General features: G+C 40.4%; 1 protein-coding gene across 2 annotated transcripts in view; it reads left to right on the top strand.

Annotated features, from left to right (window-relative positions):
- The window catches only part of cpm (carboxypeptidase M), a 32,063-nt gene that overhangs the window by 10,584 nt on the left and 6,487 nt on the right, over positions 1–14,992 (top strand). The window contains exons 4-11 of one of the 2 annotated variants that reach the window (XM_071501664.1): positions 1,840–2,012; positions 3,892–3,991; positions 4,513–4,618; positions 5,697–5,867; positions 6,847–6,999; positions 7,153–7,301; positions 7,411–11,637; positions 11,836–14,086. In XM_071501664.1, the coding sequence (XP_071357765.1) occupies positions 1,840–2,012; positions 3,892–3,991; positions 4,513–4,618; positions 5,697–5,867; positions 6,847–6,999; positions 7,153–7,301; positions 7,411–7,674 (1,116 nt within the window). In that variant the 3' untranslated portion in view covers positions 7,675–11,637; positions 11,836–14,086. Of the gene's footprint in view, positions 1–1,839; positions 2,013–3,891; positions 3,992–4,512; positions 4,619–5,696; positions 5,868–6,846; positions 7,000–7,152; positions 7,302–7,410; positions 14,087–14,992 lie in introns of both variants that reach the window. The other variant, XM_071501663.1, reaches the window with a different exon arrangement.

Raw genomic sequence — 14,992 nt, forward strand, 5'->3', positions numbered from 1 at the left:
ATTTTATATCCAAATGGTCAAAGGTCAACTTCACTGTGACATCAAAATGTTCTGCAGAAACACTTCTGGTCAGTATTGAACGCTGTAACTCAGGAAGGGGAGATTGTGACCATATTTCCTGCAACTCGGCTGTTTGCTGGAGGAAATAACCACAACTCTAGTTTTAAAAAATTGAGCCACTGCTCCTCAAAGTGTCTGTGAACATCCATACAATAAATCATAAATCTCAAACACAGTTATTCACATCAAATATTTCTTCATTTTTGAATGGTCCGTGGTTATTCTGAAAATGAAAATGTGCACATCTGAAGCAGTCAAGAAAACAAAAAGATCTTTTCGTCTTGGGAAGGTTCATCAGGTCTGTACTTGCGATGAGAATGGTGTAAATTTGAATGAACACACTACAACAAATTCACAGCAACTGTCAAAGCTGATAAGACGAGTATGAAACCATGAACCACACGAGGAGTGACAAATGGAGTCAGCTGGAAAAACCAACGGGTTCACAGATAAACTGAGTGATGTAACAGCGAGCGCCCTCCGACTTTCAACACTTATCTGCTCACAGTATCAGTCTTGTTTTCTAGAACTGGCGTTGTGCGTTTGTGTACATCTTTGTGTGTGTGTGGCCGGGAGGAAATGAGGGCGAGCCGGGTTTCCTGTGTTTTCCGTGGACACTCAGCTCCAAACTGTACACACTCTCTTCTGTCTTTGACTCTGTTATTGTTTCTGAGGACATGTTAACTCAGATCCTTTGATCAAGTGAGGCCCACTGTCACTCTCGACAACACTGAACATCAGCTAATGCACAGCAACATAAACAACACTGCACTGATGTAATCTCGTTGTCTAAACTTGCTTGAGCTTGAAAGAATAACTACCTTATCCTCCCACAGCTCTGTTTCCATAGGAGCAATCAATGACACGTTAACGGTTCAGGTGGACGATACTAAAAATATTTGGTTTAGATCCAGATTTTTTTAGATTTTTTTGGATAACTCAGAAAACAGTCAACCAATCAGAAGAGAGGATCACAGCCTGTCTCTGATTTTAATGGTTTTTAGAAACAATGGAAGCTAACAATACTTGAGATACAGTCATTGTTGGTATTGTTTTTCCATTGGAATTATTCACAATAAGAAAAGTCTAGAACCTATGGTGTTAGATCCCAGGTACAGAGGTACAGACAAGTGTGTGCTTTTGTGTGGAGTAAAACAAAATGATGGCCAGAGGCAGAGCTAGTTCTGACGTGTGCATCGCTGTCTGTGTGTGTGTATATTGTCTTTGTACACACACACACACACCTTTTCACTTTTCCCACCCTTCTTGCTTTCTCCCTCCCGAGGCTCATTCATTCACAAAGTCTTTCTTCCGTCCAATCAGCCCCCTGTGTCCAAACAGCCCCTGACTCGTCTCTGGGTTGTGTTTCAATTCCCCACTGACTCACCATGACTTCACCTCCTCCCCCGCTCGTTCCACCCGGAGAGATCATGCAGGAAATCTCATCCAACAGAGATGTCATGTTATGTCAAAAAAAAAAGAGAATGAATGAAAGCATGGAAATGAGCAGCAGTGATAAGAGGAAGTTAATAATAGTTATAGTTCGTGTTTATTGTAAAGCACCAGACTCCATTACATTTTTACTCAAAATAAGCCGAGAAAAATCAGCCTCCAATATTTATCCTCTTAAATGTATTCTTTTGGTCAATTTTAATTTAATTTACAATAAATTGGTGTGGGTTTGTGTGTGTGTGTGTGTGTGTGTGTGTGAAGACTTAGTTTGAGGTTAGGATAAGTTGAGGTGGTAGAAATGAATGTAAACGTCCTCTGTTTGTGCAGGTTCTTGGCCGAGTGCTGCTGCTCCAGCTGATCGACAACCTAGTGCGTGGTTACCGTGACAACGAAACATGGTCGTTGCAGTTACTGAATAGCACCCGCATCCACATCCTCCCGACGATGAACCCTGATGGCTTTGATGAAGCGGGCACGCACTGCCAGTTAAGCCAGGGCAGGTACAGACACACACAGAAACACATTTTGGCACATTTACTGTTTTTGTTCGGTATCGGTGTTTCCAGGAGCTGTTTTTATCAGACAAGCTCAGGTAAAACCACTGTTACACTTCACAGTCAGAGAGCAGCTGGTGAACATAGGAGCATTTAGCAGCTAAAGAGCCAGATATTTCCTTCAGGAGCTGGTGGAGACAAACATGGAGCAAAAAGAGAGGGAACTTGGTAGTTTATACAAAACAAATACTGAATGTCAACATCACACCAATCCCCTTTTTGGGTTTTTATTTCCCTCATTAATGAAACACCATATTTTCACACACCCATGCATTATCAGTTCAGGAGGTAAAACATGAAGGACAAGTTAGATCTCAACCATCATAGTTTCTTGGGAAACGTTAACCATGTTTTTGACAACTCGTGTCCAAACACACAACTGTGAGCCTCCCCCTGTAAGCTACTATGACCCATGAGCCACTGAAACATTATTGTGTTCACAGCTCAGAGACAGATTTTGATATACAAATAATCAAGGAGGATTTTTATGACATACACCAACAGATAATAGAGCAGCACAGGGACAGAGGGTAAGAACTCGGACAGTGTGTTTGTATTATCTCACTGTGTCTTCAAGAGGGTGAAGAAGTGAATGGATCTGCCTCAGTTGTACTACAATACAAATAAACCTTGACAACGTGTGTGTGTGTGTGTGTGTGTGTGTGTGTGAGTGTGCGTTTCATACCAGCACTTTAAGGCTTTGGGTCGACCTGTTTGTTGAGTATAGACTAAACTATGCGATGCTTCAACGCCCAAAACACTGTGATAAGCAGGAAACCAGGCTTACACTGTAGATCTATATCACACACAAACAGATTAAAGTCACAGTCAAAAACCAAAAAGTATCTAATTAGAAGTGTTTTGACTACTTCTAATGTACTGTATATAGGAGACAATTATGTGTCTGTGCAGATGTTTAATGGCAATTTGGGGACATACATTTGGTTACACATTACAGGGACACGTTTGTTCAGGTTTTACTCATGTTATGGGGACCTAAATCTGTATACACGGTCTCATTATGAGGACACGTGTTTGTTTGTGTGTGTGTGTGTGTGTGTGTGTATGTGTGTGTGATCCAGGTATTACTCATGTTGTGAGGACCTTAATCTGTTTACACAGTTGCATTACAGGGACTCCTCTTCCTTATGGGGACACAGAGGAAATCCCCATAATCTAATAAGGTGAAAATGTGATTTAAGGGTAGAGTTATGCCTGTGTGTGTGTGTGTGTGTGTGTGTGTGTGTGTGTGTGTGTGTGTGTGTGTGTGTGTTTGTGTGTGTGTTTTCTACTATTTGAACTGGACCGGAGCCCTGCTGTAACATGGCAGCAGCAGCAGAGATGCATCTCTTTAGCCCAGATGTGTCTGTTCCCTGTAGCTGAGTCTTCTGTGGCCCTCAATCTCCTGAGCTGCTGTATAAATAAAGATGCATTCATTTCCTGGACACAGTCAGAGGATCGTGGGAAACAGTTTTCAACACAAGTGCCTTGCTCAAGGGAGCCTCAGCAGCAGCTGTTGTGTCTTTTTTCAGCAAATCACAAAGTGCCAAGTTATGTTTGCAAATTTCTTTTTTTGTCCAACCAAAAGCCCCAAATCCAAAGATATTTAATTCACCATGATATAAAATTAGCAAAGTCTGACGTTTGTTATTTGTGTTTGAGAAATGACTTCAGGAGCTCAGATCCTCTGTAGCAGGAGGGGATGACGAGGCCGCTCACTTCTACTGCTAAAAATTTCCTGTTGTATCATCGAATGGGCTCCTGGAGTTAGTCAGTTCCCAGTCACACAGTAAACTGTATATTTCTGTCTCCCCGTCTATTTCAGGTTAAACTATAACAGCATCGATCTGAACAGGAACTTCCCAGATGCTTTTGCTGGTCTGCGAAGGCAACTGCAGCTCGATGAGAAGAAGAGGGAGGCAGAGGTTGGTCAGCAACATAAAACTACTCAAACTCCTTCTAAAGTAAAAGTACAGAAGTATTTTCAGCTAAATGTACTTGAAGCTCACTCCAGTCTAAAGGTAGATGTCCATGTGTTTGTGATTATAAAGCAGGTCTAGGTTCTATATTAATACTGTGAAAGTATCAAAGCCTCAGTCCACAGAGAAATGCACACAGCCTGTATTCAGAAACTGAGCCTTAAAACCAGCCGTCAGGACTTCTGGAACTTTGTGATGTCACAACAAAGCAGTCACCGCCTTCAGCCATGGCTCAGATCCTCTCTTCTGATTGGCTCACTGACCTGCTGTTACTAGAGCTCTAGAAAGAAGCCTGAGAGAGGAGATGTAAAATTACGTTAAAAAACTACAAATGGTGGAATTACAACATTATCTATCAGACAGCATCATGTATCTGAAAGGGAAAGTAAATGAATTGAAGAGGGGTTAGGGGTCACATTATCACCTCTGAAACCAAACCGACGTCCTGGGTGTGATGTGTGTTGCAGGTCAGGGCTGTGATTGGCTGGTTGAGGACTGAGAGTTTCGTCCTCTCAGCAAACCTTCATGGAGGAGCTCTGGTGGCCAGTTACCCGTACGACAACAGCAACAAAGGTAAACACACACACACATCTGTGGGTTTAGTAGAGACGACAACTCAGAGGAAGTTAAGACAAAACTAGGTGGTCCTCAGCAATCCCATGACAAATTTTCAGTGTGTGTATGTTTTTAAGATTTTTTTTTTTTTGGACATTTCATTTTTTCTTTATGTGAAAGTGCGCAGTAAAGAGAGAGAGAGAGAGAGACGGGAGCCAGACTCTTTGATTTAGACTCAGTCCAATGTCACTGTTGAGCAGCATAAATATACAACTTAAGTCGAGCAGCTTTCCCACACACTGCAGTCAGAACCAAATGCAGATCTGTTTTTGGGCCTTTTGAGAACACAACAAACTAAAGCACTAAAGAAAAGAAATTTTATTTGTATTTGAAATTCAAATTTAATTTTTCTTATTTTACTTGTATTTTTTATTTCTTTTTTCTTTTTCTTTAATAATAATAATAATAATATATGGTGAACAATTCCATTAAAATAATAATAACATAGGAAAATATTATATATTCACATATTTATCATATATCATGATATTTAGTGGGTGATGCAGGTGGTTGGTGTGACTCCACCCTCTGCTGGCAGTCGAAACTGAGGCAGTTTCTCCAGAAAGCTCTGCTCACACTGGGATAAGGAGGCAGCAGGAAATGGTCCAAGTGCTGCTGGAAAGGAAATAAAACACTATGAACACTGTTTATTATTTTAAACCTGGAAATCTTTATTTTTCTGTCTTTCTTTCTTCCTAGAAAAAAAACATTTGCTTTTCAGGGCTTCAATAACAGACAAGGAACAATTAATTAATTAAAGTACAAACTATTGAGCACTTTGGTGTCTGTAAAGACAATAAACTCAACTCTAAAACCTGACTCAAATGGTTTCATTTGGTGTTTTTATTTTTTATTTTGAAATAAATACTTTAATTTATTAACATATAAAGTTACTTTGCCTTGTTTAAACCACATTCACCATTTCCATATTCAAACATCATTTTCATATCTGCTATATTTCAGATTGGAGGATTACAAAAGGAAACAACACAGAGTAAAAAATACACTAAAATATAACAATTTGTCTGTTTTCCAGGCAGCGAGCTAGTGGGCGGAGCCAGCATCACCCCTGATGACGATGTGTTCGTTCACCTGGCCAAGGTGTACTCCTACAACCATGCCTCCATGCACCGGGGTGAGCGCTGCGACGACATCGCATCATTCCCTGAAGGCATCACCAACGGATACCAGTGGTATCCTCTGACAGGTCAGCATGTTGTGGTGTGGTGTGTTATTCAGTTGAAACATGCACCACCCCCTCGTCCACCGCCCTGAGCTTCAGACCTTTACTTCCTGTAGAGCTGCATGCAGCTGCACTGAACGTTTGCATTCAAGGTCAATCAATCATTTATGGCGAAGCTGTGAGTGTAAATCATCTGCAGAGAGAGACAGATACTGAAGAGGAGCTGCCTCCTCTGGTTTCCTGCTGCAGAAACCTGATCAGTGCAACACAATCACCTCACTGACAACAACTGTACCTGAGGCTCTGCATGAAGGATTTATACTCACGGAGGGTTTGATTCTGGTTGTGAATTAACATCAGATAAGCTCAAAGTTTCTTTTCTGAGCTTTTATTAAGAAAACAGATACAGTCTTTAAGTGGTATCACACATTGTGTAACCTTACAGAGTAACAGCTTTCTGTAATCTATAGTTAATCAGTTATTTTGATGTGGTTATTCTTGCACTGCTCGTGTTTCATGTTGTCACTGTGTGTTGTTTTTAAAATCTCTTTTCCCGTCATGTTGAGATTATGTGCTGCAGGTCTTATGTAGCTGTTAGATATTCAGGATTTTGTCCCCAGGGATTAAAACACTAAATGCTCCTTTTGCAGAGGTGGTCTAACAGGTGCTTACATGTTCACCTCAGCACAGGTGTGTGGATTTACTACTCGATCGTTTGGGTTCATTGTGTGTCGAGTCACCCAGAGGACGGCAATTGTGCTGATACACATTTGTGTATTTTTAATGTTTTAGTCCATATTTGTGAAAGGCTTCTTTAACCATCCATGTGATCTTAATTATTTAATAACGATACACCTGTTCTTCCAGATTAGATTAGATGGTGTTGGCTCTGGTTGAATTTTAGTGTGTGTGTGTCTGTGTGTGTGTGTGTGTCTGTGTGTGTCTGTGTGTGTGTGTGTGTGTGTGTGTGTGTGTGTGTGTGTGTGTGTGTGTGTGGTTTCAGGTGGGATGCAGGACTACAACTATGTGTGGGCTCAGTGTTTGGAGTTGACTCTGGAAGTGTCCTGCTGCAAGTTTCCTCCAGTCAGGGAACTTCCCGCTCTGTGGATGCAGAACAAGGAGGCGCTGCTGGCCTTCATGCGGCAGGTCCACCTGGGTCAGTACCTGTCTGTCTGTTCACCTGTCTGTCTGTCCACCTGGGTCAGTACCTGTCTGTATGTCCACCTGTCTGTCTGTCCACCTGTCTGAATCTTTACCAGGATCCATACTTCATAATCACCTCATACAATCTGTGTGTGTTTGTGTTCAGGGGTCAAAGGTCGTGTGTTTGATGGTTCAGGAGTGCCTGTGCAGAACGCAGTGGTTGAGGTCAAAGGTCGCAGGAACATGTGTCCATTCAGAACGGACCGACATGGAGAATACTACAGATTGCTGCTGCCTGGAAACTACAGCTTCACAGTAAACACACACACACAGTGACACACTGACCCCTTGTGGTAGAACTGTGTCATTACAGTTACTCAGGTGACATTAATAACTCCTGGTCTCTGATCTCTTTGATTGACAGGTGACGTACCCGGGTCATGAGGTTCTGACGGAGACGCTGAACGTCCCGTATGGTCCTGATCTCTACTCCGCCATGAAACATGACTTCCTATTAAAACGCACGCCAGCTAACCCCACCCAAGCTAACCCCACCCAAATTAGCCCCACCCCTACCTGTAACTACACATTACACGTAGAGGCAGGTGGAGCCATCTCCAGGCCCACGTGGACAGGGCTAAGTGTGGGGCTGTGGTTTGTGGCGGCGCTCCGATCCGCGACCGACTGAAGCAGCCTGGTGCTCGGCGTGACCTCTGGTCAGCAGGTTCAGTTCCAGCAGCATCACCTGACTGGTGTGCAGGAGTGTCTCTGAGCACCACTGAACCTCCAACCTGCAAGAAAACAAAACAGAACAAACACACGTGGTCCAGCAGAGGTGTTGACGCCAGGATTGTGAGGTTACCACTCGTCGCCAAAAATTTTATTTGAGGGGAAAGGGGATGAGCCGGGTTGGAGCGTAAAGCTCTGGTCACAGCAGAAGACGTTTTGGCTTTGTCGCAGCAGGTAAAAGCACAGGTGTAAACAAAACATAATAATGGCTTAATTCCCATTTAGCTGCTTCAGTACACCTGTGCTTTTCCTTCTGAGTCAAAATATCTGGGCTAACTGACAAACTCCTGTAGCTGGTGAGCACAGCTCAGTTTGACAAGCTGGTTAACTTGGTCACTAACCAGATAATAGTGTTCCAATTCAGGCGCCGCATCTTTCGGAGGACGCAGTCTACAAAGGTGTGGTCCTTGGTTATCCTAACCCTAACCCTAAGGCCGAACCGAAATGAGACGGTCTGGTCTCTGGAGGATTTTCACTGTACGTCACCAGCTGTGCCCGCCCCTACCGCTGTGTCGCAGTCGTGGCTCCTGTCACCTTTTTTTCCACAAAAACTTGAGCTTTTAAGGCCCCTGGTTTTAACAGTTGTACCATTAGCTGTTGAACTGAGCTGAAACCCAATGCATAGATTTAAAAGTGTAATCCTCAGGCTCTCTGTCAGTGTTGCTTGCTTTCATTACCAGCATGCAGTGAATCTTGAGGGACCATAAAGGACCCTCCTGTTGGAGCCTTTGTTGCCCAGGAAAAGAAGGACGCATTTCTTGGCCACATTTAAAAGAGTCAATGACATGGGACAGCTGAGTTGCTCCGCTGTGATCCAATCACAAATTCTGAACTGGGACTAAGCTAATAAGTTTACACAGTTTATCCAAGAGGAGACATTTGTACCATCCTTTTTTGTGAGGCAGTTTTCACTCAGTCAGAGGAGGGTATATAAAGTTTGATGCCTTTAAGCTGTAGTACCTTCCTCTGTTTTGGACTCTCAGGCGCTTCATGCCCTCAAAGGTCAACACTGTTTTGCTATTGGTAAACGGCAGAAATTCACATGTCCAAGGTTCAGCAAAGTTGCATTTGAAACAAAAAGCTTGCACAGATTTACTTCACCCCATGTATGATTCACAGATTGCAGCCATTTCAGTGAAAATGATTCATTTTGCTGCAAAACTTTGCAGTTTTAAATGCTGCTCTGACCGGGCCGTACTGTAATTTTCTTGGAGCCTTATTTCTACCGGAGAAATGATTCTGAAAACCTCCTGAGAGGTGAAATTAACTACTGAACAATTGTGGGAACAATTGTATTGATTTTGTGTTTCTAAAGAGATTTGGGGTTTTTTCCTATTTCCTTTAACATAGAGCCGGCCTGAACCTCTAAGACCTTGAAAAATCCAACAACAATATTTTTGGATTTAAGGGAAAAGACGGAGGAACCTCAAGAGAGTTCCAAAAACATTTGTAACAATAGTGTAAATACACTGCGACTCTCCTGCACAATAGAGACAACTTCTGCACCCTCACAGGAATAAACAGGTCTTGATTTTGGTTTTGTGTTCTTCAAAAGGCAGCTGGGAGTTTATTGGACTTAAAGGGGTCACAGGAGGAAGGAATATAGGGAGTGATAAGGTTCATTAAGTGTGGTGGAGCTGGACTGTAATTTCATATTACAGTGAGGAGGAGCACTTTAAAATTAGCACTTGCTGGGACTGAATGCTGTTTTTAGAAAGGGTAGTATTTAAGTAGTCCATGGTGGAAACTATAAAGACACATGATGTGAACTGAAGCGATCCCGGTTGGGGGGGGGGGGGGCAGTGCTCCTTTACAAGTGTTAAACAACAAGCAGACATTGCCTTAAAGGGTCTCAAGCCAAAAAAAGTTCTTAATCACTGGTTTAAATGAAAAACCGGGATGCCCTGATGTATGGGAATCAAACTTGTGACCTCTATCTTTGAGATGAGACAGCTGAACCCTCAGCCACAGCTCTTACAGTATCTGTACATGGTACATACACACACATATATATATACATATATATATATATATATACAGCATATAGACTAATGTGTATGGAGTTCAGAGCAGCTCTGATAACCAAACAACAGGTGTGATTCCTGTTTTAACACTTGGTCAGTGGTCAGGGAACTTCCTCTCTCATCCTGTTCAACATCAATGTACAGCTCAGACTCGTTGCAGTCATCTTGAGGACAGAAACTCAGCGGCCCTCTGCAGATTTTCTCTCATTCAAACTTTTGTCTTTTGCCAAATGTCAGGTTTTTATACTTTTGTACTGTTTGATATTAAATGGTGTTTCATAAAAAAATCCTCTGTGCCATGTTGAAACTATGGTGACTGCAGGCTTCAGTCACACCTACGACACCAGACCTCAGTATAGTTTATGCATTTCTTCTGTATAATATTTTATTGCTCTTTAAAACACCAGAATGGATACTGAATCCTACTTTGCAATGACCTGATGTAAACTGTCACTGTTCAGTAAGCATTGTTCTTGAAGGAAATCTTATATTAAAAGTGAAAAACAAACCTGAAAAATTGTCTTGTGTTAATTGTGTTGATGGTCTCACTTTGAATGCCTAACTTAAATTTAATCAATTAATTTGGTTTGAAAGTTTAAGTATTTGATCTGTATGGAAGTCCAGAAATATATGCCAGTTTTAACTGACGGTAACATTAGCTGCTAATATCAGCCATCACAAATTGAATATTGATGTGAAATGAAACTATGACCATTACTTTACCTACCAAAGTTGCCCACTGTAAATGTAAGTGAAGTAAAAAGACAAAAGAATAACAACATGATGATGCTAAGTGATCGCAAAGTGAATGAATATCAATAACATTAGCTGCGAAATTGGCCATGAATTATATTATCTAGTAACTATGCAATATTTTCGATAACATTAGCTGCTAACTTTGGCCACCACAAATCCAATTTATAGATAAAAGTAAAAATGTCATCAACATTAGCTGCTTATTTTGTTATGAGAATGTAAGGCTAGAATTAGCTGCTAAAGTTATAAAATTTGGACATTACTAGCCTAGCATTAGCTACTAAACCTCCAAGGTTTTGATATTATAAGGCTAGCATTAGCCGCTAAAGCTCTAAAGTTGACATGATAATGCTAGCATTACCAACCACTGTTGGAAATTGTAGAAATCAGAATTCAAGCATGAGCTGCTCATTTTTAGGCATTACAGCTACAAAGATAGCATTAGCTCCTCCTAACCTCTGATTATTACAATGTTAGTTTTAGTACCACTGGATATTACAGCTTATTAAGTTCTAAAGTTTCACACTGTAAGGCTAGCATTAGCTTATAAACCTTATTTATAAACCTTGTTTATAAGCTAATGTTTGGAGCATTGCAGCATTTAGCTACATTACACACTGCCGGTAACATTAGCTTTTTAGTTTGGTCTTCAACAATTTAACGGTAAGAGAAAATGAAAATATTTCTGTAGCATTAGCTGCTAACTTATGGAATATAAGACTAGCACGAAGCTAAGTAATACAGACATATTCACCAGAACAGAAATCTTTGTGTCTGAATGACAGCTGTGATGATGCTCAGTGACACTGAGAGACCAAAGAGCTTCAGATGACAAATCAGATTACCGCCTCATGTATTTATGCATTAGAAGAAGTCCTGACTGGATGCTTCACAGCAGAAAACTGTGTTTAACTGGTAAAAAACACACACTGATACACCCTCAGGTAGCCTGAGGCAAGGACGCACAGTATCCACAGGATCCTCCTGTTTGGGATTCATAGAAACTGACCATTCAAGGATGTCTGCCCACACATCTCCATTCATTTCCAGACAAAGATTCAGCACCTGATTCACATTCATGGGTAGTAGTTAGTTACCCCATAAGGAAAATATATTTGTTTGAATATGTGTTTGTTCTGAATTACAATTATTCTTTCTTTGTGTTGAATTTGCATCACTTCGAGCTGCCGTGGAAGGAAAGGTTTGTCTCTGTTGAGTTCATATTTGAGGAAGAAGTCAAACAGAAACTGGCTTAAACTGAGTTTTTCTGCGTTGAACAGATGGTACGATCTGATTGGATCTGGGAAGCTGATGATAGTTTTTTCTTCAGAACTTCCACCTGAAGACGTGAAGATATTTCACCTCTTTGTCCACTGTGGTGAGTATTTGCACTTTAACGTTTGTTTCTGCTTCTATTTTTATCACCGTTACTTTAAATATGCAGGACACATGTATAAACAGCTGATATTTACACTAAACCTGAAACCTGAACCTCTGTACACCAACAGCAGTACTTATTAAATCTGATATTTCAACAGTTGCACTGATTGTCAGCGAGTTAATAACACAGTATATAGAGATAAATATATGACAATGCTGCCCCTCTGTGTTCTCAATGAAGAACTACATTACACTAATAACAAATACTGTATTATCGGCTCATGTCTTCTGTTTAACTTCAGTCTTTCATTGGTCCACTATTGATCAAACAAAACAAGTAAATTGAAGGCGGCTCTCTAATTATGATGATGAGCTTTTCACGCGATTCTCTTGTTTTACAATTCAGTCGATCAGTTAATAGTCACCAAATTAATCCATAATTAATATATTTGTTTGTTGCATATACAAAATAGTGAAAATTAGCTGCACCTCAACTCAAAGTAATAATGGTTTAACAGTCACTTTCCTGCATTGAGTATTTGTGCTGAAAACATTTTCCTGATGATATTAATAGAGTATTTTTTTCACAGCGTTTTAGTGTTGTATTTTTTTTTATTTCTTAATGACCTGTACACCACCTGTGTATTTGCACAGTCTATGTCTTTCTCAGCACATTGAAACACTTTGTGATGTATTATTATGTCTTATTATACCTCCACTGAAAAAACCCTCAGCTTGTGTTCAAAAGTCATTTTCATTTCCTGCTGGAAACGATGAGAACAATCAATTATACTCTGAAAGTCACTTTGCTTTACCCTGTAATTGAAGTGAGTGCAGCAGAGTGTGTGTGTCTGTATTCATGTGTGGGTCACGCATATGTGTGGGCAGCGTGAGTCATTTTAAGTTGAGGCTGAAAAAGGGCAGAGAGGAAGTAGACCGGTGAGCGATTAAAAGGTACATTTTCTGCTGCAGTGCTGCTGGTTTTCCTTCTTTTACTGTCGGGGTGGAAACACAGAGTCTGTTATTATCAACCAATCAAAAACCAGAATCTGGTCTTTTGTTTTTTCTTTTTTTCTTTTTTTTTTCATTTACATAATTTGGTTCAATCTTGTAAAAAATAAGGTGAATTTCCCTGAAGGGGGCGCTGTACTGACTAATGTTTTATGGTTCATTACAGTAAAATTTCCTGTGAAGTTTGATATTTTGAAAGTTCACATTTTCACATCAACAGTGAGCTGAGAGGAATTTTGGGGGATTCGGAGGCACTAAAATAAAAGATAGAAATTTATACTTAAAGGTATTATTGCATTATATTGCATAAAGTGAGTAATATTATAATATCTAAAACTATCTATCTACTAACTATCTATGTTGTAAATTGTTTGTTTATTTGCTAATTTTAGCTTTAACAGATTATAACTTTTTAAATCTATTTTATTGTATCTCATTGTCAGCTTTCTTATTTGATTTGTCCTTTTCTTTTTAGCTCCTCAGTCAGCAGTGACTGTGTGAACCTGTGTGAAAAGTGTCGTACAAATAAAGAATTTTCTGCATGACGAGTATTTTTACTTGAAGTAAATTTTGCTGATAATACTCTGAGTAAGGTTTTGACTGTAGGACTTTCAAATCTGTGTCTGTTTGGAGAAGTTTGGTTTCGTTCAGGTGTGTTTCCACCTGTACTGCACCTTTTTAAAAACCTCCCCCCTCCTCCCACATCAGCTGTTTGGGCACAAATGCACCAATTAAATCGATTCTCGCTGCCTTTGATCTGTTTCCTTCAAACTGTGCAGAGATTTGAAACCACGAGACACACACACACACACACACACACACACACACACACACTCTGCTCTGCTCCCTCAACAGCAGGGGTGAACACTCTTTCCCTCCCTCTCTCTTTCTTTCAGCCCCCCCTCCTCCTCTGTCTTGCCGTGTTTTTAATCCTGTCTCCATGCTGAGAGGTACAGTGGAGAGACTCCGAGTGAAGGGGAGGAAAGACATTTTCATCCTCTCCCGTCTATTTCTTCTTTCTCTCGTTTGTTTGTCCTTCTCTTTCTTTCCCCTCTGAGGTTTTCAGAGTCAGACGAGAGATGGGATGTGGAAATTCCTCACCAGCCACCAACAACAACAGCAGCAGCAGCAGCACTGGAGGTCAGAAACACTGAGTGTGTGGAATAATTTCATATACAGCAGATTTAAAGTCTCCTCTGTCTGCCTTTATGTTTATCTAAGTTCTGTAAGTAACTTTTTCTGTCCTATAATAATGTTAAAGGACCAGTACGTAATGTTTTTCCCCATATAAAATGCAGCATTACAGTTTTGTTGATGTGATGCTGTATATGTTTTCTCTTTGGGACTTTTGGAGGTTGAAGATTCACATGATAAATTTTGACATCAGGTTTCCACTGTTGGACTTTGAGACAGCTTTAAAAACAGAGATGATAAATTCTGTATATTTTGTTGTGTATTGTATCTGGATTAGTGTTACTACAGGATGTTCTGTCTAAAGACGGTCACAGTGACTGACACAAAGAAGAGTTTATGTTAAATGTCCATGTAATTTTACATTTTAGGGAGAAAATGGAATATAACTAAATATAGTTACAGATGCATTTAAATAAGTTTAGGAAATAATGAAAGTGGCGACTATGCTTTCCATGATCATAACAAAAATAATGCTTTTTAAATCCACTAAAAGATGACAAATGCAAAAAAACACTTTTCAATGCTCCGGAAAAGTTTTATTTAAAAAAATTTAGCCTTTGTGATGTGAAAACTCATTATTTTCCCGTCTTTCATAAAAAATGGAGCCTGTTCTTGCTCAAACTTACAGTAACTCTGATATGACATGACTGCTTTATTAGCCTGTGAAGCTTTAGGCCTTATGGGAAAAGGTGTTTATTTCTCCTGTCATGTCCAGCTTTCTTAATACATTCATGATTCATGCTCCTCAGAGGATGAGTCCTAATGTTATAGAGAACCATGGCTGTAGTCTCCACAGGGGATGAGGGGACGTGCCCATCTCACTTTTATAGTTTCAGTTTGATTAAATCACCA

Source organism: Trachinotus anak, unplaced genomic scaffold (assembly GCF_046630095.1).
Source record: "Trachinotus anak isolate AG129_WGS33_773 ecotype Australia unplaced genomic scaffold, CSIRO_AGI_Tana_v1 ptg000018l, whole genome shotgun sequence".
Classification (NCBI taxonomy): domain Eukaryota; kingdom Metazoa; phylum Chordata; class Actinopteri; order Carangiformes; family Carangidae; genus Trachinotus; species Trachinotus anak.